Below are 26,404 nucleotides of genomic sequence, written 5' to 3' on the forward strand. Positions count from 1 at the left end.
ACTGGGCAAAGATGCATTTATTACCTTTACTTCCTGGGAAAATAAACTACCAAAGTTATTTTATTTAAAGATAATTAAGAAGTTTAATGAAAAGAATTTATTTAATTTGCTTAATAAATAATACTTATTTTAAAAAATGTTCCTGTGTTGTCTAACTGTAATAATAAAATAAAAATTTGACATTATTTTGATCTGATAACTTATTTTTCCCCCATTACAGATACCATCCAAAAGGGCAACTACATTTTATATACATTTTCAGTTTCTAATGTAAGCATTCTCCTTGAACACATAGTTAAATATAATAGCTTGTTAATGTCTAGATTGTGCCTTTTCTTGGAAAAGTGCATTTCTCTCCAAAGATCAATGGAAAGGAATGGAAAAAATCATTTAATTTAAATTATTAAATTGTATATGAATTACCTTAGATTTTTATGTTTCAATATAATAGTATACTTCAATATAATAGATGAGTTTCTGATGATGAAGTTTGTACACAAAATCATTAGACTTCTTGATGCACTATGTCTTGTTTAAGCAGATCTTAGGAAAATAATCTCAGCATATTTGACAATGTTTTAATATACCAATCATAGAAGTGACTGTCATGCATTTGGGGTGAAAATGAAAACGCTTTGCACAAGGTTAAATTTTGAATAATTAGTAGCAATGCTTCTTGTAGAAGTTAGATTTCTTCATATATTTTTTTTTTGTTAAAGCTAAGTTATTCTTCACCAACATTAAGCCTAGAATGAGAAGGGATATGCATGATTTGCATCATGCATAATTTATCTCTGAAAATAATTTTATGGCATATATACAAAAAATTTTAATTTTTTACAATAAGTATAAACATATACTTATATATTTATAATTATTATATATACTTTTTATTTTTATATAAATATTTATATAAATATAAATACTTATATATAATTATTATATATAATTTATATAATATAATTTATATTATATATAAATAATATGTATATATAAATAATTTATATAATATAAATTATTATGTAAATAATATATATAAATAAATAATATATATTATATATAAATAGTATATACATATAAATTATATATAAATAGTATATATATATATTATATACAAATAGTATATATATAAAAATTATATATAAATAGTATATGGAAGCCTGGATGGGAGGGAGATTGGGAGAAAATGCATATGTGTATATGTATGACTGGGTTCTTTTGCTGTCTACCTGAAACTATCACAACATTGTCAATCTGCTATACAAATAAAATAAAATGCAAATAAAATAAAGTGCAAAATAAAAATTTAATATAAAAAATTATATATAAATAGTATATATATGTAATTTTTTAATAATAAGTATATTTATATAGGGTACTTGAACATGAAGGGCCATTGAGAATGTAGGGATAGATGATTGGTTATTTACTTATTATATATATATATATAAATACTAAATACTAAATTATTAATGATATCAGTGTAAATGAATTCTAAATTATGTGAGATTCAAAATATTTTCTTAGAATTTTATCTAATTCTTACACCCTTTGGGTTCAGAGTTTTTCACTTAGCAATTTTCATAAAAATGTGTGTTGGTTAATTGTCTTTATTTGGTAAACAGAATATAATTTATATATATTTATAACTATAAGATTTAATCCATTGTTATAAATACAATTGTATTTTTATTTCTGATTTGTATCCAGTGACCATCTATTTGATATATATATTTTCCAGAACAAGCTAGATATCACATGTATGCATTCATCGTACCCAGAAGGAACTGCTTTAGCATTTGAGACTATAAAAGTCCTTGGGTTGATAAACACTGTTACAGAAGTTTCAGTGATAGAAGATAATCAACCATTGAGAGCTCATTACAATTTCAGTTATGATGCTTCCAACCAGGTAAATACAATCTCTTAAAATATTTTAGTGTCATATTCTGTCATTTTTAACATATAATCATTCAGGCTCATGGTTTTATGATTTTTTTATTCATTACATTTCTAGTTTTATTTTCCTTTTGCTGGCTATATCCCATTTTAGGTCATTTCAATTTATATTGAGATATCAACCATAAGGTTAATTCATACTACTCCCTCTCTATTCAATTTTTTCTTAGACATCACTTATCTCTGCCTTCCTAATATTTTTTTATTCCATTTCTCTATTTTACCTACTGCATACAATAAAAAATGTAAATGTTTTAACTTCTCATTTAAGACTCATTAAGTTATTGATTGAATTCATTTCTTCAGTTTTTCCCACTTCTCCTTTCATAAGTTCTTTTTGTCCTCAACATATCTTGTATCAATAAACTTTTTCAAATTTTTGTTAACACTCTTCCCTTATAGTGGGCCCTTTCTTATCCTCATTCTTTCCTCCTTTGACAAATGTACTAGAGAGGGTAAAGAAGTACCAGAACTGGGTTCAATTCTAGACCTGCAGTTTGTGCATTTAAATAATAGATTAATATCTCAGCTTCCTCATAAGTAAAATGAAATATTTAGTCATAATGTTGCTTAACTATGTTAGATAAAATAATTTAGAACATAGAAGTGATTTTTATTGGCATTTACTTTCCTACCATTTCTATAATCCTAATTATTAGTAATGTTAGCATAAATTCTAAATTAACATATATAACATGATTTTGCAGTGTTTTTGTCTAGCTCCTAAGCCCTCTAGCCCAGAGTTTTCCATGTAGGAATTTCCATAAAATATGTATTGGTTAATTGTTTTTTTATTTAGTAAATATACTATAAAATATATATTCCTGTGACTATAAGAACTCACCAATATAAATTAAACAACTTAGGCTTATTGAGAATTTTATGAGTCTAGTAAAGATTATATGGGGGCACAATACAAAATCATTTTATTATATGTTTTTTACAATTCCAGTTCATATTTATTTCTAGCTTTATGCTAATGTAGAGATTTATGAGGACTTGGTGACTCAGCAGTAAAGAATACTCCTGCCAGTGCAGGGAACAAGGGTTTGATTCTTGGGTTGGGACGTTTCCCTTTGGAAGGAAATGGTAACCCACTGTAGTATTCTTGCCTGGAAATCCCACAGACAGAGGAGCCTGGCAGACTATAGCCCATGAAGTCACAAAAGAGTTGGATATTATTTAGCAATTAAACAACAACAAAGATTTACAAAGACACTTGGAAGTACATCTTTCTAATTCCTCTAAGCTTTTAATCTTTATATGACTTTTTATTTCTAAATTAGAGCTATGAAGGATAAAAAAAAAAAAAAAAAACTGTACAGATGAAATTGTGGTAAATTTTGTCACTGTCATAAACGGTAACCAAAGAAAAATTTGTAATATTGTAACAATGAAAAAACATTCATGGGATTCTCAAGGCAAGATTTGGTTTGCCATTCCCTTCTCCAGTGCACCATATTTTGTCAGAACATTGTACAGGAGGCAGTGATCAAAACCATCCCCAATAAAAAGAAATTCAAAAAGGTAAAATGGTTGTCTGAGGAGGTCTTACAAATAGCTGAAAGAAGTGAAAGGCAAAGGAGAAAAGCATTTCATGCAAAGATGGGCACAATAAAGGACAGAAATGATATGGAGCTAACAGAGCAGAAGAGATTAAGAAGAGGTGGCAAGAATACACAGAAGAACAATACAAAAAAGTTCTTAATGATCTAGATAAGATCATGGTGTGTTCATCCATCTGGAGCCAAACATTGTGGAGTGATAAGTCAAATGGGTCTTAGAAAGCACCACTAAGAACAAAGCTAGTGGAGGTGATGAAATTCCAGCTGAGCTATTTCAAATCTTAAAAAATAATGCTGTGAAAGTGCTGCACTCAATATGCCAGAAAATTTGGAAAACTCAGCAGTGGCCACAGGATTGGAACAGGTCAGTTTTCATTCCAATCCGGAAGAAGGGTAATGACAAAGAACGTTCAAACTACAATTCTCCATGCTGCACTTCAACAGCACATGACCAGAGAATTACCATATGTATAGACTGGATTTAGAAAAGGCAGAGTAATCAGAGATCAAATTGCCAACATCCATTGGATCAAGGAAAAAGCAAGAGAGTTTTAGAAAAACATCTAATTTGCTTCATTCACTACAGTAAAGCCTTTGTGTGGATCACAAGCTGTGGGAAATTCTTAAAGAGATGGAAATATCAGACCATCTTACCTGCCTCCTGAGAAATCTGTATGCAGGTCAAGAAGCAGCTGTTAGAATCAAACTGGAACAACAGACTGATTCAAAATGTGGAAAGGAGTGCATCAAGGTTGTAAATTGTCACCCTGCTTATTTACCTTACATGAAGAGTACATCACGTGAAATGCCAAGTTGGATGAATAACAAGCTGGAATCAAGATTGAAAAAAGAAATATCAATAAATCAAGATATGCAGATGACACCCCCCTTATGGCAAAAAGTGCAGAAGAACTAAAGAGCTTCTTAATGAAGATGAAGGAGGAGCGTGAAAAAGTTGGCTTAAAATTCAACATTCAAAAAACTAAGATCATGACATCTGGTCCTGTCACTTTAAGGCATATAAATGGAGAAACAATGGAAACAGTGACAGACTTTATTTTCTTGGTTCTAAAATCATGCTGACAGTGACTACAGCTATGACATCAAAGGATGCTTGCTCCCTGGAAGAAAAGCTATGACAAACCTAGACAGCATATTAAGAAGCAGAGACATTACTTTGCCAACAAAAGTCTATGTAGTCAAAGCTATTATTTTTCCAGTAGTCATGTACGGATGTGAGAGTTGGGTCATAAAGAAAACTGAGTATTGAAGAATTGATGTTTTTGAATTGTGGTATTGAAGAAGACTCTTGAGAGTCTCTTGGATTGCAAGGAGATCCAAGCAGTCAATCCTAAAGGAAATCAACCATGAATATTCACTGGAAGGACTGGTACAGAAGCTGAATTTCCTGGCTACCTGATGCAAAGAGCTGACTCATTGGAAAGACCTTATGCTGGGAAAGATAAAAGGCAGGAGGAGAAGGGGATGACAAAGAATGAGATAGTTGGATGGCATTACAGATTCAAAGGACATGAGTGTGAACAAGCTCCAGGAGATGGTGAAGGACAGGGAAGTCTGGTGTGCTGTAGTCCTTGGGTCCCTAAGACTGGGACATGAGTAAAGGCCTAAACAGCAACAACAACAATGAAAATTATAGTGTATGGAATAAATAGTATACACTCCAATATACTATTATATATATATGTATGCTGCTAAGTCACTTCAGTCATGTCCGACTCTGTGAGACCCCATAGATGGCAGCCCACCAGGCTCCTGTCCCTGGGATTCTCCATGCAAGAACACTGGAGTAGATTGCCATTTCCTTCTCCAATGCGTGAAAGTGAAAAGTGAAAGTGAAGTCACTCAGTTGTGTCCGACTCTGAGCAACCCCATGGACTGCAGCCTACCAGGCTCCTCCGCCCATCAGATTTTCCAGGCAAGAGTACTGGAGTGGGTTGCAATTGCCTTCTCTGATATATATATATATATATACACACACACATATATATATACACACACTACAATATACTATTATATTTGTAAACTAAGCCATGCCGTGTGGGGCAACCCACGATGGGCAGGTCATGGTGGAGAGGTCTGAAAGAATGTGGTCCACTGGAGAAGGGAATGGCAAACCACTTCAGTACTCTTGCCTTGAGAACCCCATGAACAGTATGAAAAGGCAAAATGATAGGATACTGAAAGGGGAACTCCCTGGGTAGGTAGGTGCCCAATATACTACTGGAGATCAATGGAGAAATAACTCCAGAAAGAATGAAGGGATGGAGCCAAAGCAAAAACAATACCCAGCTGTGGATGTGACTGGTGATAGAAGCAAGGTCCAATGCTGTAAAGAGCAATATTGCGTAGGAACCAGGAATGTCAGGTCCATGAATCAAGGCAAATTGGTAGTGGTCAAACAAGAGACGGCAAGAGTGAACGTTGACATTCTAGGAATCAGAGAACTAAAATGGACTGAAATGGATGAATTTAACTCAGATGATGATTATATCTACTACTGCGGGCAGGAATCCCTTAGACGAAATGGAGTAGCCATCATGGTCAACAAAAGAGTTCAAAATGCAGTACTTGGATGCAATCTCAAAAATAACAGAAGGATCTCTGTTCGTTTCCAAGGCAAACCAGTCAATACCACGGTAATCCAAGTCTATGCCCCAACCAGAAACACTGAAGAAGCTGAAGTTGAACGGTTCTATGAAGACCTACAAGACCTTTTAGAGCTAACATGCAAAAAAGATGTCCTTTTCATTATAGGGGACTGGAATGCAAAAGTTGGAAGTCAAGAAACACCTGGGGTAACAGGTAAATTTGGCCCTGGAATATGGAATGAAGCAGGGCAAAGGCTAATAGAGTTTTGCCAAGAAAACGAACTGGTCATAGCAAACACCCTCTTCCAACAACACAAGAGAAGACTCTACACATGAACATCACCAGATGGTCAACATCGAAATAAAATTGATTATGTTCTTTGCAGCCAAAGATGGAGAAGCTCTATACAGTCAGCAAAAACAAGACCAGGAGCTGACTATGGCTCATATCATGAAATCCTTTTGCCAAATTCAGACTTATATTGAAGAAAGTAGGGAAAACCACTAGACCATTCGGGTAAGACCTAAATCAAATCCCTTATGATTATACAGTGGAAGTGAGAAATAGATTTAAGGGCCTAGATCTGGTAGATAGAGTGCCTGATGAGCTATGGAATGAGGTTTGTGACATTGTGCAGGAGACAGGGATCAAGACCATCCCCATGTAAAAGAAATGCAAAAAAGCAAAATGCCTGTCTGAGGAGGCCTTACAAATAACTGTGAAGAGAAGAGAAGCAAAAAGCAAAGGAGAAAAGGAAAGATATAAGCATCTGAATGCAAAGTTCCAAAGAATAGCAAGGAGAGATAGGAAAGTCTTCCTCAGCAATCAATGCAAAGAAATAGAGGAAAACAACAGAATGGGAAAGACTAGAGACCTCTTCAAGAAAATTAGAGATACCAAGGGAACATTTCATGCAAAGATGGGCTCGATAAAGGACATAAATGGTATGGACCTAACAGAAGCAGATGATATTAAGAAGATGTGGCAAGAATACACAAAAGAAGTGTACAAAAAAGTGTGCAAGACCAAGATAATCACGATGGTGTGAACACTGACCTAGAGCCAGACATCCTGGAATGTGAAGTCAAGTGGGCCTTAGAAAGCTTCACTATGAACAAAGCTAGTGGAGGTGATGGAATTCCAATTGAGCTCTTTCAAAACCTGAAAGATGATGCTGTGAAAGTGTTGCACTCAACATGCCAGCAAATTTGGAAAACTCAGCAGTGGCCACAGGACTGGGAAAGGTCAGCTTTCTTTCCAATCCCAAAGAAAGGCAATGCCAAAGAATGCTCAAGCTACTGCATGATTGCACTCATCTCACACACTAGTAAAATAATGCTCAAAATTCTCCAAGCCAGGCCTCAGCAGTACGTGAACTGTGAACTTCCAGATGTTCAACCTGATATTACATAAGGCAGAGGAAGCAGAAATCAAATTGCCAACATCTTCTGGATCATCAAAAAAGCAAACAAGTTCCAGAAAAACATTTATATCTGCTTTATTGACTATGCCAAAGTCTTTGACTGTGTGGACCACAATAAACTGTGGAAAATTCTTCAAGAAATGGGAATAGCAGACCACCTGACCTGCCTCTTGAGAAACTTATATGCAGGTCAGGAAGCAACAGTATACAACAGACTTGTTCCAAATAGGAAAAGGAGTATGTCAAGGCTGTATATTGTCACCCTGCTTATTTAACTTATATACAGAGAGAAACGCTGGGCCGGAAGAAGCACAAGCTGGAATCAAGATTGCCGGGAGAAATATCAGTAACCTCAGATATGCAGATGACGCCACCCTTACTTATGGCAGGAATCGAAGAGGAACTAAAAAGCCTCTTGATAAAAGTGAAAGAGGAGAGTGAAAAAGTTGGCTTAAAACTCAGCATTCAAAAAACTAAGATCATGGCATCCCATCACTTCATGGCAGATAGACGTGGAAACAGTGTCAGACTTTATCTTTTTGGGCTCCAAAATCACTGCAGATGGTGATTGCAGCCATGAAATTAAAAGACGCTTACTCCTTGGAAGGAAAGTTATGACCAACCTAGATAGCATATTGAAAAGCAGAGATATTACTTTGCTAACAAAGGTCCGTCTAGTCAAGGCTATGGTTTTTCCAGTAGTCATGTATGGATGTGAGATAGTTGGACTGTGAAGAAAGCTGAGTGCTGAAGAATTAATGCTTTTGAACTGTGGTGTTGGAGAAGACTCTTGAGAGTCCCTTGGACTGCAAGGAGATCCAACCAGTCCATCCTCAAGCAGATCTGTCCTGGGTGTTCTTTGGAAGGACTGATGCTGAAGCTGAAACTCCAATACTTTGGCCACCTGTTGCGAAGAGTTGACTCATTGGAATAGACCCTGATACTGGAAGGGATTAGGGGAAGGAGGTGAAGGGGACCACAGAGGATGAGATGGCTGGATCGCATCACTGACTCGATGGACATGAGTTTGAGTGAACTCCAGAAGTTGGTGATGGACAGGGAGGCCTGATGTGCTGTGATTCATGGGGTCGCAAAGAGTCGGACATGACTGAGCGACTGAAATGAACTGAACTGAACTGATATATTCTGTATACATATGTATATGTTGTGTGTGCTTAGTTGATCAGTTATGTCCAACTCTTTGCTACAAAATGGACCATAGCCCATCAGGTTCCTCTGTCTATGGGGATTCTCCAGGTAAGAATACTGGAATGGGTTGCCATGCCCTCCTCCAGGGGATATTCCCAACTGAAAGATCAACTCCCAAGTCTCCTGCATTGCAGGTGGATTCTTTACTTAGCCAGCAGAGAAGCCCATACATATATTGTGGATATGCATATATGTGTGTGTATGCCTACTATGTCGCTTCAGTCATGTCCAACTCTTTGAGACCCTATAGACTGTAACCCTCCAGCCTCCTCTCTCCATGGGATTCTCCAGGCAAGAATACTGGAGTGTGTTTCTTTTTCCTGCTTCAGGGGATCTTCCCTACCCAGGGGTCAAACCCACATCTCTTATGTCTCCTGAATTGGCAGGCAGGTTCTTAATCAGAAGCACACCTAGAAAGCTCATATGTCTATCTATCTATCTGTCTATACACACACACACACACACACACATACATATATATATATATTTGTATATATATGTGTGTATACACTTCAATACACTATATATATATATATACACACACATAAAACACTATCCTCTCATTTTTTTCTTTTTGTGTATTGCCATATCATTTCCTAATTTGTACCTCAAATATTGTTAGCAGTGGATTTGACTCAGGAAGCCTCCACATCAACCAGTGTCAACATTGTCTTCATTGAAGAAATTAATATTTATTTCATACCTGATATTCTAAGCCTTGTGCCCCAAGCATTGTATGTGTTTTAAATTTCACATATTATTTATCTGTTAATCTAATTTTACAGAGGCAGGAAATTGAAGCTAAAACAAGATAGGTGTTTCCTTAGACTCATGAGCATTTATTGGCAGAACTGAGAAGTAAACTCATGTCTGGATTTAAAGATGTTTTTCATCAGTATTCTGTAATTTCTCATAGTTTTCCTGTCTTGAGGTTCTAGCTTTTCCAGTGGGATGACATCTATTTTCTCCTATTCTTTTTTTTTAGTATTGCATTAAAATTATTAAGATTCGATTTTAAGAATTGCTGATGGGTTGCTGCATTTTATAAATGCTAACTATTTTTGAATTATCCAATGGTCAGAAATACTTTTCACTGTTTTCTTTGTCCCCAAAGATTCTACTAATTCACAATCTGACATTTAACCTTGGAGGAAACTTTACTGTTCAATGGGATCAAACTTTCTTGGAAGTTGAAAAGTTTACTTGTTATCCAGATTCAAACACTGCAACTAAAGAACGCTGCGAAGAACGTGGCTGCTTATGGCAAACGGTAATAAGATTTTTAATTATTCATGAATGGATTTCACATAAGCATTTCAATGTAAACTGTACATATTACAATTTTAAGTCTACAGCATACAAACTAAATTCATCTAGAGAAGCATTTGAAATTTGAAATTAAACTTCTAATAGGTAATTTATCTTAATTACTTCTCCAAAGACATGGTTTAGTACATGCTATGCTAAATGTAAAGCTCAGTTTTCATTCCAATCCCAAAGAAAGGCAATGCCAAAGAATGCTCAAACTACTGCACAATTGCACTCATCTCACACGCTAGTAAAGTAATGCTCAAAATTCTCCAAGCCAGGCTTCAGCAATATGTGAACCGTGAACTTCCTGATGTTCAAGCTGGTTTTAGAAAAGCCAGAGGAACCAGAGATCAAATTGCCAACATCCGCTGAATCATGGAAAAAGCAAGAGAGTTCCAGAAAAACATTTATTTCTGCTTTATTGACTATGCCAAAGCCTTTGACTGTGTGGATCACAATAAACTGGAAAATTCTTCAAGAGATGGGAATACAAGACCACCTGACCTGCCTCTTGAGAAATTTGTATGCAGATCAGGAAGCAACAGTTAGAACTGGACATGGAACAACAGACTGGTTCCAAATAGGAAAAGGAGTTCATCAAGGCTGTATATTGTCACCCTGCTTATTTAACTTCTATGCAGAGTACATCATGACAAATGCTGGACTGGAAGAAGCACAAACTGGAGTCAAGACTGCCGGGAGAAATATCAATAACCTCAGATATGCAGGTGACACCACCCTTATGGCAGACAGTGAAGAGAAACTCAAAAGCCTCTTGATGAAAGTGAAAGTGGAGAGTGAAAAAGTTGGCTTAAAGCTCAACATTCAGAAAACGAAGATCATGGCATCTGGTCCCACCACTTCATGGGAAATAGATGGGGAAACAGTGGAAAGGGTGTCAGACTTTATTTTTCTGGGCTCAAATCACTACAGATGGTGACTGCAGCCATTAAATTAAAGACGCTTACTCCTTGAAAGGAAAGTTATGACCAACCTAGATAGCATATTCAAAAGCAGAGACATTACTTTGCCAACAAAGGTTCGTCTAGTCAAGGCTATGGTTTTTCCTGTGGTCATGTATGGATGTGAGAGTTGAACTGTGAAGAAAGCTGAGCACCGAAGAATTGATGCTTTTGAACTGTGGTGTTGGAGAAGACTCTTGAGCGTCCCTTGGACTGCAAGGAGATCCAACCAGTCCATTCTAACGGAGATCAGCCCTGGGATTTCTTTGGAAGGAATGATGCTAAAGCTGAAACTCCAGTACTTTGGCCACCTCACGGGAAGAGTTGACTCATTGGAAAAGACTCTTATGCTGGGAGGAATTGGGGGCAGGAGGAGAAGGGGACGACAGAGGATGAGATGGCTGGATGGCATCACTGACTCAATGGACATGAGTCTGAGTGAACTCCGGGAGTTGGTGATGGACAGGGAGGCCTGACGTGCTACGATTCATGGGGTTGCAAAGAGTCGGACATGACTGAGCGACTGATCTGATCTGATCTGATGCTAAATGTATGTGTAAATTGCTCTCCAGGTACTTTAGAAATAGTGTAACTTTATTTAATAAAATAGCATTCTATTTGTTGCAATCTGTTAAATGTTGGTTGTGACTGACTAGCTTAGTTCAGTAAGGTATTTTGCCAGTAGGGAATAGTCTTTCAAAAGCATTGTCTCAAGTTATCAAAACTTCTGAAATTGATTGATGGGTTGTAACTGGTCCACTAAGAGGTGACAATTTCTGCCAGTAATTCTGGTCAAAACTTCAAGAACAATTAAAAGCAGAGGTTTTTACAGAAGGGTATATGAGAAGAGTACCCTTATGTGCTTATTTTATTTTATAAATTCTCGGCTTTTCGTTACATCATTGGGATTTGTTGGGGGAAAAAACAAAACAAAACAAAACAAAAGCACATATATTTCGTGTTTAGTTCAGTTGCTCAGTCGTATCTGACTCTTTGGGACCCCATGAACCGCAGCACCCCAGGCCTCCCTGTCCATCACCAACTCCTGGAGTTTACCCAAACTCATGTCCATTGAGTCGGTGATTCCATCTAACCATCTCATCCTCTGTCATCCCCTTCTCCTCCTGCCATCAATCTTTCCCAACATCAGGGTCTTTTCAAATGAGTCAGTTCTTATCATGTGGCCAAAATATTGGAGTTTCAGCTTCAACATCAGTCCTTCCAATGAACACCCAGGACTGATTTCCTTTAGGATGGTTGGATCTCCTTGCAGTTCAAAGGACTCTCAAGAGTCTTTTCCAACACCACAGTTCAAAAACATCAATTCTTTGGCGGTCAGCTTTCTTCACAGTCCAACTCCCATATCCATACATGACTCCTGGGAAAACCATAGCCTTGACTAGACAGAGCTTTGTTGACGATGTTTCTGCTTTTGAATATGCTATCTAGGTTGGTCATAACTTTCCTTCCAAGGAGTAAGTGTCTTTTAATTTCATGGCTGCAGTCACCATCTGCAGTGATTTTGGAGCCCAGAAAAATAAAGTCAGCCACTGTTTCCACTGTTTCCCCATATATTTGCCATGAAGTGATGGGACCAGATGCCATGATCTTAGTTTTTTGAATGTTGAGTTTTAAGCCAATTTTTTCCACTCTCCTCTTTCACTTTCATCAAAAGACTCTTTAGTTCTTCACTTTCTGCCATATGGGTGGTGTCATCTGCATATCTGAGGTTATTGATATTTCTCCCGGCAATCTTCATTCCAGCTTGTGCTTCTTCCAGCCCAGTATTTCTCATGATGTACTCTGGATATAAGTTAAATAAGCAGGGTGACAATATACAGCCTTGATGTACTCCTTTCCCTATTTGTAACCAGTCTATTGTTCCATGTCCAGTTCTAACTGTTGCTTCTTGACCTGCCTACAGGTTTCTCAAGAGGCAGGTCAGGTGGTCTTGTATTCCCATCTCTTGACGAATTTTTCAGAGTTTATTGTGATCCACACAGTCAAAGGCTTTGGCACCGTTAATAAAGCAGAAATAGATGTTTTTCTGGAACTCTCTTGCTTTTTCGATGATCCAGCAGATATTGGTAATTTGATCTCTGGTTCCTATGCCTTTTCTAAAACTAGCTTGAACATCTGGAAGTTCACAGTTCACGTATTGCTGAAGTGTGGCTTGGAGAATTTTGAGCATTACTTTACTAGCGTGTGAGTTGAGTGCAATTGTGTGGTAATTTGAGCATTCTTTGGCACTGCCTTTCTTTGTGATTGGAATGAAACCTGACCTTTTCCAGTCCTGTGGCCACTGCTGAGTTTTCCAAATTTCATGTTACCAACAAATTAAATGCATGTCTTATTACACTTAGAAGAGTCTAGACACATCTGCCAGCAACTTCCTAGAAATATCTGCACTTATATGAGGAATACATAGAATACCTGCCCCAAAAGAAATGGCCCTCATTCCTCTTCATTGCTTGGTAAAATTGCATAATCTTTACCATTAGGAAAGTTTATGAAAGAGCTGAAGAAAACAAGTGAGAAGGAGAAAAGATTCTGAAATCAATAAAAACAAATACTGAAGTATCATTACAGTTTGCCTACAGTATCTTCTTTTTAAATTGCAACTCTTCATTCAAATCCATACCCATCCTCCATTGAGTTCAGTGCACAGTCACTTCTGTTATCAAAATGAATCTAAAGGATGGTACTAAAGCTCCAATAACTTCTAATAAGAAAGTGTGAAAAATATACTCTTCTCATTACTATTAGTCTTCATATTCAACACCTTATAGATTTTTAATTCAAATAAGTGGAGCTTTAACATTAGAAATTTATCAAATATAATTTAGAAAATTAATGTTTCTTTAGACCATACTGTTTATTCATTGATTCATTTAACAAATACTTGAGCACTACTATGTTCTAGGCACTGTTCTAAGGAGAACAAAATAAATGAAACTCTCCTGTCTGTTAGGGATTATATTTCAGTGTGGGAAAACAAACAGGTAACTTAAAAAGTTGTTTTAGGGACTTTCCTGGTGGTCCAGTGGTTAAGACATTGTCTGCCAGTGCAGGGGCTGTGGGTTCAATTCCTCTTCAGGGAGTTAAGATCTCACATGCCCTGCAGCCAAAAAACAAAGCGTAAAACAGAAATAATATTGTAACAAATTCAATAGACTTTAAAAATGGTCCACATCAAAAAATATTTTAAAAACTTAAAAAATAAAAATTGTGTTCTATGTTAGATAATTATTATAGAGATCAAAAAGCAGAAAAGGAAAAGGGAGGATGTGGGATGTCGTTGGTATAACTATAATTAGTATGCATAAAAGGTTTCTTTGAGAAGATGGCATTTGTTAAAAGAGACAAAGGGAAGAAAGGAAGGAATAATATTCCAGAAAGAAAATAAATCAGCCTGAATTGAACCTGAAGTTAAAATGTACCTGGTAGAGTCTACAAACAGCAAGGAGGCCATCGTGTCTGAAACAGAATGAGTGGAAGGAAGAATAGCCAGAGATAAAATTACAGACATATGAAAACAGATAATATAGTTCCATTACTTTGACTACATTTAGGAATAAAATTTCTACTCCGAGATAGAATTCTACTAGAGAGTTTTGAATAGACAAATAAGTAGATTAAATTTCCATGTTAATGGAACTATAATGGTTTCTGTGTTGAGAACAGAATGTGAGAAGACTAAGACAGGGAGACCAGGAAAGAGGTTACTCCAGTAAACAAAGTAAAATATTGGTAGATTGAGCCAAAGTGGTAAAGGTAGAATTAGTAATAAGTGTTTGACTTTGTGGGGAGCTTCCCAGGTGTCTTATTGGTAAAGAATCCATTTGCCAGTGCAAGAGACCCAGGAGACTCAGGTTCAATCACTGAGTCAGGAAGATATCCTGGAGGAGGAAATGGCAGCCCACTCCAGTATACTGGCTTAGTAAATCCCATGGAAATAGGAACCTGGTGGGCTACAGTCCATGGGATCACAAAGAGTCAGACACAACTTAGTGAGTAAACACACACACGATTGATTTTTGTCCATATTTTTAACATAAAGCTAGAAAATGTTGTTCTTTGATTGGATATGGGATATGAGAGAAAAGAGTAAAATGACTTCAAGTTTTTGGTGTAAACAGCTGAGAAAAAGAGAAAGTATTTAGTAACACACTGTCAAAACTATGGGGAAACAAGCAAGGAGAGGAAGAGTTTTGTTTTGGACAAATTAAAATTGAGACACTCAATACAAATCAAAGTGAAGCTTTCCAATTGTGAGATAATCTTCATGACCTGGATAACTGTGATGGTGTGATCACTCACCTGGAGCCAGACATCCTGGAATGTGAAGTCAAATGGGCTTTAGGAAGCATCACTATGAACAGAGCTAATGGAGGTGATGGAATTCCAGTTGAGCTATTTCAAATCCTAAAAGATGATGCTGTGAAAGTGCTGGACTCAATATGCCAGCAAATTTGGAAAACTCAGCACTGGGCACAGGACTGGCAAAGGTCGGTTTTCATTCCAGTCTCAAAGAAAGGCAATGCCAAAGAACATTCAAACTACTGCACGATTGCCCTCATCTAACATGCTAGCAAAGTAATTCTCAAAACTCTCTAAGATGGGCTTCAACAGTACATGAACTGTGAACTTCCATGTATTCAAGCTGGATTTAGAGAAGGCAGAGGAACCAGAGATCAATTTGCCAACATCCTTTGGATCATAGAAAAAGTAAGAGAGTTCCAGAAAAACATCTGCTGCTGCTGCTGCTGCTAAGTCACTTCAGTTGTGTCCAACTCTGTGCAACCCCATAGATGGCAGCCTACCAGGATCCCCCATCCCTGGGATTCTCCAGGCAAGAACAATGGAGTGGGTTGCCATTTCCTTCTCTAATGCATGAAAGTGAAAAGTGAAAGTGAAGTCGCTCAGTTGTTTCCGACTCTTAGCAACCCCATGGACTGCAGCCCACCAGGCTCCTCTGTCCATGGGACTCTGCAAGCAAGAGTACTGGAGTGGGGTGCCATTGCCTTCTCCAAGAAAAACATCTACTTCTGCTTTATTGATTACGTCAAAGTCTTTGACTCTGTGGATCACAACAAACTATATCTGCCTCCTTAGAAATCTGTTTGCAGGTCAGGAAGCAACAGTTAGAACAAGACATGGAATAAAAGACTGATTTTAAACTGGGAAAGGAGTACATCAAGGCTGTATATTGTCACTCTGCTCATTTAACTTATATGCAGAGTACATCATGTGAAATGCTAGCCTGGATGAAGCACAAGCTGGAAACAAGATTGCCCAGAGAAATATCACTAACCTCAGATATGCAGATGACACCACCCTTATGGAAGAAAGTGAAGAGGAACTAAAGAGCCTTCTGATGAAAGTGAAAGAGGAGACTGAAAATGCTGGCTTGAAGCTCAACATTCAAAAAACTAAGATCATGGCATCCAGTCCCATCACTACATGGCAAATAGATGGGGAAACCATGGAAACAGTGGCAGACTTTATTTTCTTGACTCCAAAATCACTACAGATGCCTAGTGCAGCCATGAAATTAAAAGATGCTTGTTCCTTAAAAGAAAAGCTATGACCAACCTAGACAGTATATTAAAAAGCAGACACATTTCCTTGCTGACAAAGGTCCATCTAGTCAAGGCTATGGTTTTCCAGTAGTCATGTATGGATGTGAGAGTCAGACTGTAAAGAAAGCTGAGCCCCAAAGAATTGATGCTATTGAACTATGGTGTTGGAGAAGACTCTTGAGAGTCCCTTGGACTGCAAGGAGATCCAACCAGTCCATCCTAAGGGAAATCAGTCCTAAATATTCATTGGAAGGACTGATGCTGAAACTGAAACTCCAATACTTTGGTTACCTGATGTGAAGAACTGACTAATTGGAAAAGACCCTGATTTGGGCAAAGATTGAAGGCAGGAGGAGAAGGGGACAACAGAGGATGAGATGGTTGTATGGCATCACCAACTCAATGGACATGAGTTTGAGCATGCTCTGGAAGTTGGTGACAGACAGGAAAGCCTGGGGTACTGCAGTCCATGGGGTTGCAAAGAGTCGTACACGAATGAGTGACTGAACTGAACTGAAACTAATGAAACTGAAAATTTTACATCATTGGTAATATATAAAATGTAGAGTCAGTATATATATATATATATTTAAAGTTATATGATGCAGTGACATCATCAAAGGAAGGAGCTTGAGAAGGGGAAAGTTCAAAAACTAAACTTCTGAATCATCCAAAGCTTTGACTCAGTGAAATGATAATCAGTTAAAAGACCGAAAATAAATCGTAAATGAATTAGATTGAAAACAATCTAATTGTTCTTGTCAGCCAAGCGAACAAGGCATTTCAAGACAGTGAAAATTACCAATTGTACAAATTATGTTTAAAAATTAGTAAGATAAGAACTGAAAAGTGGCATGGATTTGGCATCATGGAAGTCTTTGGTAACTATTACAACAGAAATACTGATAGAGTTATGGGAATAAAAGCCTCATCAGAGTGAGAATGAGATTCCATTAACGTGGAAGTCACAACTTAGATATAGAGAATATGGTGAGCTTTTTGTATTTGGCCATAAGAAAAGCATAAAAAATAGAGCAGTAATTGGAGAAATTAACGAGGTGACAGTTTCTTTAAGATGAGTACATGCTAAGTCACCTCAGTCATATCTGACTCTTTGCAGCCCCATGGACTGTAGCCTGGCAGGCTCCTCAGTCCATGAGATTCTCTAGGCAAAAGTACTGGAGTGGGTTGCCATTTCCTTCTCTAGGGGATCTTCCCAACCCAGGGATCTAACCTACATCTCTTGAATCTCCTGCCTTGGCAGGTGCAATGTTTACAACTAGCACCACAAGATGGGAAAAATCAAATCAGTTTATGCCATTGGGAATAACCTGTAATGAGTGGAATATTAGTGATACAGGACAGAAAGTTAAGAATTGCAGGAGAATGTCTTTGCTGGCAAAGAGGCATGGGACTGGGTGCACAAATGAAATGGTTCTCCTTATATAGAATCACAGGCAGAACATATTTTGTAACAGGAAGTAAAGAGATGGTTGGGTAGTTGTCCTGTTTCATTCTGATATTTCTTCTGATTGCTTTCCTTTTCATACTGAAGTAATAAGGAAGATCATTAGGAGATGATGAGAATAGGGAGGATTTTTCATGAAGACAAAAGGAAAATGTTATCCAGAGCAGTGTGATAGTGAATGAACGAGGCAAATATACCATGATTGTGTCTTTTGGACCCACTCTAACTTTCATGATTATGTAAAGGGAGAGCAATCTGCATGATTTCCAGCATTTTTCAAGCCACATTCAGCCAAACAACTTAGGCACTGAGATTTAAAAAGAAAGTGAATGTGTTAGTCACTCTGTTGTGCCAGGCTCCTCTGTCCCTGGAGTTCTCCAAGCAAGAATACTGGGGTGGGTAGCCAATCCCTTCTCCAGGGGATCTTCCTGACCCAAGGATCTCCTCAGTTCAATTCAGTTCAGTCACTCACTTGTGTCTGACTCTATACCACCCCATGGACTGCAGCATGCCCGACTTCCCTGTCCATCACCAACTCTTGGAGCTTACTCAAACTCATGTCCAACAAGTCGGTGATGCCATCCAAGTATCTCATCATCTGTTGTTCGCTTCTCCAGCCTTCAAACTTTCCCAAAATCAGGGTGTTTTCCAATTAGTCACTTCTTTGCATCAGGTGGCCAAAGTATTAGAATTTCAGCTTCAGCATCAGTCCTTCCAATGAATATTTAGGATGGACTGGTTGGATCTCCTTGCAGCCCAAGGGACTCTCAAGAGTCTTCTCCAACACCACAGTTCAATAGCACCAATTCTTGAGCACTCAGTTTTCTTTATAATCCAACTCTCACATTCATACATGACTACTGGAAAAACCATAGTCTTGACTAGACAGACCTTTGTTGGCAAAGTAATGTCTCTGCTTTTTAATATGCTGTCTAGGTTGGTCACAGATTTTCTTCCAAGGAGCAAGCATTTTTTAATGTCATGGCTGCAGTCACCATCTGCAGTGATTTTGGAACCCAAGAAAATAAAGCCTGCCACTGTTTCCATGGTTTCCCCATCTATTTGCCATGAAGTGATGGGACTGGATGTCATGATCTTAGTTTTTTGAATGTTGAGCTTTAAGCCAGCTTTTTTACTTTCCTCTTTCACTTTCATCAAGAGGCTCTTTAGTTCTTCTTCGCTTTCTTCCATAAGGGTGGTGTCATCTGCATATTTGAGGTTATTGATATTACTCCCGGCAATCTTCATTCCAGCTGGTGCTTCATCCAGCCTGGCATTTCGCATGATGTACTCTGCATATAGGTAAAATAAGCAGGGTGACAATATACAGCCTTGATGTACTCCTTTCCTGATTTGGAACCAGTCATGTCCGGTTCTAACTGTTGCTTCTTGACCTGCATACAGATTTCTCAGAAGACAGGTAGGTGGTCTGGTATTCCCATCTCTTTAAGTATTTTCCACAGTTTGTGTACAGTCCAAGGCTTTGGCGTAGTCAATAAAGCAGAAGTAGATGTTTTTCTTGAACTCTGGTGCTTTTTCGATGATCCAATGGATGTTGGCAATTTGATCTCTGTTTCCTCCTAAATTGTGAAATTTATGAGTCTTGTCTTTTATAATCGAAGATTACTGGCAAGGTTTGTGGTAGAATGCCCATCAGTTTGGGTCTAGTTGATGTCTTCTGAGGATGGTGGCTCAGATGGAAAAGGGTCTGCCTGCAATGCAGAATAGCTGGGTTCAATCCCTGGGTTGGGAAGGTCCCACTGGAGAGGGAATGGCTACTCTGATAGATAATGTTTCCTGATAGATATTTTGTGTTATGATTGTACTTTCATTTTAGTATTAAATAATTTGTAAATTATTTAATGTATTTTATTGCACTAAATAATATAAATTTGTAATTAATATTTAATGTAAGTTATTTATAGATTTTAATGTAAACACTTTATAAATCATACATGTAGTTAACATGTCTACTCTGGTTTTCTTTAGCTAAAAATTACAATTCTTACAATTTCTGAAATGAACATGTATTGTGTTTTTAGGTTCATTTAGGATCCAAAGCACCTGAGTGTTACTTTCCTAAAGAAGACAACTCTTATTTAGTCCACTCAACTCAGTACTCATCAGTGGGTATAACAGCTGACCTCCAGCTGAATACTGCAAATCGAATAAAGCTGCCTTCCGATTCCATTTCGTCTCTTCGTGTGGAGGTGAAATATCACAAAGATGATATGTTGCAGTTTAAGGTATGTTTATTATAAACTATCACAATGCATGATTCATCTCTCAAGAAAAATTTTAAATAGATTAGGTGCTTGAGTTTTTCATGTAATATTAAGGATTGTTAATTGGATTGATGATCTTTTGATTCTATAAAGCTTTTATTGTCTTCCTACAGAGCTCATAGCTAGATGCACAATAAGTAAAACTTTCTGTTTTTGCTAGCTTTTTGAATAAGTAAGCATATAGTGGTGATTTTTAATTATTTAAATTCTTGATAAATTGATAAATCGTTTAGTTGGACTCTGTTGGTTGTTCCATTCAAGTAAACAAAATAGGACAAAACAAACACAATAAGATCCTTATTGTTTCCATTCTTTTTAAACAGTGATCTGAAGTTTATGGCCAATACAGTAAGAAATACGAAAGAGATAATTTCTTTCAATAGTTATACTTAGCAGTTATTTTTTACTTAAGAGCACTGAAGAACTCCATTAAGAAAATTATTAGAAATGGTACTGACTTATATATGACAAATGGAAAGCAATTTCAACTCATACATATGCAGACATTTAACTGAAGAAATACAATCTGGAATAAAAATTAACACCCTTTATTTTTTTTAATATAAATTTATTTATTTTAATTGGAGGCTAATAAAAATGAAAGAAATTAAAGACAAATACAAAAAATGAGAAAACTAAGTGTTTATCCTCATCAGCAAGGAAATAAATGGCAATTAAAAAAAAAGTGTTTTCTTGTTTAACAAAGAATAGTATTAGAGTACATATGTTAATAAGAATGTTCATTAATACACCAATTCTGGAAAACAGTTTACCAATAGATATCAAGGATCCTACAAATTGTAATATATTCTGACCTAATATTATCACTTGTAAGTAATATACTAAGTAAAGATGTGAATGAAGATAAATTAGCATTAATATTCATTGTAAAATCATACATAAGGCAAAAATATTGAGGCAACTGTGTCTAACCATGAGTGGTAAATAATTTTGTGTATCCATATAAGTGAATATCTAGCTCTGAAACTTCTCTTCTTTAAGAGGTCTTACTGTATGAAAAAATGAATTACAAAACATTAAAACAGGTAAAATACAGTACATAATTTAATTCATTATACATCTATATATGTTTATGGAATTTGAAATAGATATATGGGCCATGGATACAAAATTAAGAATTATGTAAATAAGAATTTAAATGTTCTTGTTTGAGGCATTATTTAAATTATTTAATGATATGTACCTAAATATATTGGGCTTCCCTGATAATTCAGCTGCTAAAGAATCCGACCTGCAATGCAGGAGACAACAGTTTGATTCCTGGGTCATGAAGTTCCCCTGGAGACAGGATAGGCTACCACTCCAGTATTCCCTGGTTTCCCTGGTGGCTCAGATGGTAAATAATCTGCCTACAATGTGGGAGACCTGGGTTCCTGGGTTGGAAAGATCATGGCAGCCCACTCCAGTATTCTTGCTTGGAGAATCCCCATGGACAGAGGAGCCTGGCAGGCTATAGTCCATGGGGTCACAAAGAATCTAATATGTCACTATTAAGAACTAAACATATCTCTTTTCATTATTTCTCTGTAATAGATTTATGATGCCCAAAATAAGAGATATGAAGTTCCAGTACCATTGAACATTCCAAATACACCAACAAGTACTTATGAAACTAGACTTTATGATGTTGAAATCAAGGAAAATCCTTTTGGCATTCAGATTCGAAGAAGAAGCACAAGAAGAGTTATGTAAGTAATTAAATTACTTGATATGAAGGACATTTTCATTTTAGCTTAGGTGGCAAAGTTGGATGATTATTTTCACAGCCTTCACTGTGCTACTTACTGTGTCATCAAATCAAAAGTGGCTTTAAAGGTATTAAATAATTGGCTTATTTTAACGTTCAAAAACAAAAGTTAGTGAGCCATCAACAATTGGTCTAAGATTTTATTGACACTTTGGATGTGATGAATTTGATTATTAAATATCAGACCCATTCTTCTATTCAAGCTGAGAGCAAAAATAAAGACTCATGTTGAAAAGCCTGAGGAGTGTTGTCAAAATAAGTATTTATAAATGTGTTTAGAAATATGTCAATATTTTACTAGAATGATTGAAATTGGAGTTTTTTAGTTCTGGATTTTGATGAAGTTAATACTATCTCTGTCAGGAATCAATGAAAGGAAGTTTAGATTCATGCATATAGATATGATTTTTATGTTCAATGAATAAATTTAATTTTTAAAATATTTCCTTTATTTTAGTGAAAAGTTCTACAAAGTACACTCTTATGTATTTTCTATTACAAAATACTTCTATGTAATTTAAGCTTTCCCTGCTATTCTTTACATGATATTGTCAGGATGTTTTCAGGTATTGTCAGTATGGATACAAATAATGAAGAAAAACATGTTATATTGTTTCAAAATGTTCAAGAGTTTCATTCTAAATGTTAAAAAGCTAAATGATTTTGTGGAAAATCCCTGGTTCAGAGACATTATTTATTGTTATTCAGGAAGCATTATTCTTTAGCAAATACTTTTCCAAAATCATTAATATAAAAATATGAATATGTTCCAAATTTTTTGTAATAATATGTTTTCTTCCTCTGCCAACTTTCTTTTCCTCTTCTTTTATCTTCTTATTGTAAATGACATTCTCTGTAACACATTTCTTCTGGATTTCTTTGTAAACACGTTTTTACAAATATAAATTAAAAGATGAAGAAAATGATAGGATATAGTAATAGAGTTTGAAATTAAAATATACATATGTGTTATTTATTTTGATATTGATTTCTTTTTATTCTATATGTAGTAAAAGTTTGCTGATTCTCTCAAGAGAACAGGAAAATGAAGGACTTTCAATTCTTAGGACATTTATTACTTCTAGGTCGTATATTATTTATATATTATATTGATTTTATTTTAAAAACTGATATATATCTAAAGACACATATAGTCATAATAAGATTATGAATTTGTAAAACATATTTTGATATTTGTTATGTTAGCCACAAAAGTATTGGAATAATCTATTTCCATCTATATCTGGGTATGGTAAGCCCTATATAGGGAAAAATACTACTGATTTTAACATCACCTAAGAAAGAATTACCATTATTATTTTGATCCTATTTGTATGCATATACAGGAATAAAATTGTTTTCTTTTGTTTTCAGTTGGGATTCTCGCCTTCCTGGTTTTGCTTTTAACAACCAGTTCATTCAGATATCTACCCGCCTGCCTTCAGAATATGTGTATGGTTTTGGGGAAATGGAACACACAACATTTAAGCGTGACCTGAATTGGCATACTTGGGGAATGTTTACAAGAGACCAACCCCCTGGTGTAAGTACCAGTATTTGACTACCATAAGTGGCAACTAAGATACAGCCATCTCTTTGTTGGCCTGTATTTCAATATTGAAACAATAAAAGGGACTAGAAATCATGACAGTTGCTGGAGTGTTTTTCTGAAAAACAAAAAGTCACAATAAAGTACAGGTGAAAGTAAATGACTAATCAGATAACATCATTGACTACAGTGAGAAGTGAGGTCGTGACCCAATTGCTTACTCTCTCAACTGCATAGAAAGAACATTCAGATTCAATATTCCCTGCCAAATCCATGTTTACTTTCAGCTTTTAAAAAATAACTGGCTAAGGTTCTCCTTGAAATTTTCTTTTTTTACCCCTTAGATAAAGATTGGATTCTCACTTTTTCCTTTGTTACCCTAAGCTGCAGTTGTGCATTTTTATGAGGTTATGCTGTTAGTTACAAGTTTAGGAAATATTTTTATATGCTCATGACACTTTCCCCAAAGTTTTGTCTTATTAATGGTGTATATTTCATGAATATTTAATATATTTCTCACAATTAATATTAACTATAATTACTCTAAATATATCAAAGTACATTTTAATAAAAATACTAGTTCATTTACATTTTTCATATGTCATGTGTACTTAAAGGATATATTCAGCATGAGATTATAAATGTGTATACTATCATAACCACTTTTTATTTTAAGGTGCTCATACAACTTTTATTTGTATCACAATAGTTCAAACTTATGAATGCTGTTTTTCATTTATTCCAGTTTGAAAGACCATGTCTTACCAAAGTTTACCTCTTTAAAACCCTTCAGGAACTTCCCTTGTGGTGCAGTGGTTAAAACTCCATGCTGCCCCTGCAGGAAGCACAAGTTTGATCCTTGGTTGGGGAATCAAAAAAAAAACAAAAAAACAAAAACCCTTCAACATTAAGTATTGGCACTATTAGGTTCATATAACCTTGGTCTTAAATATATAAATTTTCTGTCACAAGCTACTCAGTTACTAGGATTCATTGTGGGTCAATGACACTAATTTGATTAGGGATCATCAACTTATAAGCTTTGTAATCTTGACATTGCATGACTCTGCATATAGATTTTCCGTTCTGAAAAATTAAAAGATGATGCTGAAAATGAAATTAAATGCTCAGTAGGAGAAAAAAAGAATTATTATAGAAACTTAGATACCCCATTAAGTACTTAGGGAGATTGAGTACTTATCACTTTAATCATTAATAAAACATTCTATTATTGAAAAAGAAGTACCAATTCATAAATAAATTAAGATACATAATCTATGGAAAGAAACCCAACTATTCTAAAACCAGTGGTTTCTTTATGTAAGTTAATTTGGCAGTATTTGTGAGTGTTACACATTTGTATATTCATTCTCATACTCTAATGCACTAATGGTTTGAATAATAAATAAATTAAAAAAAAAGGGTTTGTTTTAATTCAGTCATAGTTTGGCTGTGCAATGAAGGAATATTTAAATTCCTAGGCTCAGTCTTATAGTGAATTTAAATATTACATTGACAAAAATTCACATGCTATTATTATTTAAATATACATTATGTTTATTTTTTTCAATTTTAGTACAAACTTAATTCCTATGGATTTCATCCCTATTACATGGCTCTGGAAGATGAGAACAATGCTCATGGAGTTCTCTTACTTAACAGCAATGCAATGGGTAAAACAATTTTTTAAAAATTTAAATTAAAAAATCATATTTTATGTGACTCAAATAAAATAATAACATATATAGACAAAATTTAATCATATTTTGGATTTCCAGATGTTACATTTCAGCCAATGCCTGCTCTGACATATCGCATGATTGGAGGAATCTTGGACTTTTATATGTTTTTGGGCCCATCTCCAGAAGTCACAACAAAGCAATACCATGAAGTATGATTGTGGATTTTAAAAAGAGATAAAGTTTTTTTATAATATAAAGTATTTATCTTAGTTCACCAGGAATTTTTTTTTTTCAAAGGTAATCGGCCAACCAGTCATGCCACCTTATTGGGCTTTGGGATTCCAGTTATGTCGTTATGGATACAGAAATACTTCACAAGTTGAAGAAGTATATAATGACATGGTGGCTGCCCAGATCCCCTATGTATGTATATCAATTTTTAAAACAGTGTTAAATATGTCATCTACAAAAGCAGAATAAAATAAACATACACTTTAAAATTATTTAAACATTTGACAAAAAGCAATGTGTAGTTTGTTAGTAGCACCAAATGAATTGGATATCAGATTATACTGATTGTCTTTAGCAGAGGGATAAAGAAAGGGCTAATACCATTATTTTTCCTTCTTTCTCATCAGTCTTATGACTGTAAGTTGTGCTAAACAAGTCACTATGCACTTGCTTTTCTCTGAGAAACTGTGTGTCTCATAGGTAGTCAAACACATTTATTGTCTTCTTTTAAATGAGAGTACGAATCCAGTGAACTTATTTCATCAACTGATATAACAAATTAAAGAAAAACAATTTGAGGTGAAACGATTTTTGCCATGGAATTGATGACAGCTGTCATAGAGAATCAGTGGGCTTGCAGAATATCCTCTTCCCTCAATGTGTGGGAAACTAAAGATTTTTAAGTATCCAGAAATAATCAGTTCCTGTGATTTTTATTTTTTAGCAACATTAAGAAATCTCAGGTATCCTCCCGGTAATATTTAAATATTAAAATCTAGAATGCTTTGTATATAAGAACT

General features: G+C 35.7%; 1 protein-coding gene across 1 annotated transcript in view; it reads left to right on the forward strand.

Annotated features, from left to right (window-relative positions):
* SI (sucrase-isomaltase) overlaps positions 1 to 26,404 on the forward strand; it is a 113,407-nt gene that overhangs the window by 42,405 nt on the left and 44,598 nt on the right. Inside the window, exons 22-30 of the mRNA XM_005895337.3 lie at positions 221 to 270; positions 1,742 to 1,912; positions 9,881 to 10,036; positions 20,132 to 20,335; positions 21,929 to 22,083; positions 23,517 to 23,685; positions 25,268 to 25,364; positions 25,470 to 25,582; positions 25,671 to 25,796. Of these exons, the coding sequence (XP_005895399.2) occupies positions 221 to 270; positions 1,742 to 1,912; positions 9,881 to 10,036; positions 20,132 to 20,335; positions 21,929 to 22,083; positions 23,517 to 23,685; positions 25,268 to 25,364; positions 25,470 to 25,582; positions 25,671 to 25,796 (1,241 nt within the window). The remainder of the gene's footprint in view (positions 1 to 220; positions 271 to 1,741; positions 1,913 to 9,880; positions 10,037 to 20,131; positions 20,336 to 21,928; positions 22,084 to 23,516; positions 23,686 to 25,267; positions 25,365 to 25,469; positions 25,583 to 25,670; positions 25,797 to 26,404) is intronic.

The sequence above is a fragment of the Bos mutus genome, chromosome 1 (genome assembly GCF_027580195.1).
Source record: "Bos mutus isolate GX-2022 chromosome 1, NWIPB_WYAK_1.1, whole genome shotgun sequence".
Lineage (NCBI taxonomy): Eukaryota > Metazoa > Chordata > Mammalia > Artiodactyla > Bovidae > Bos > Bos mutus.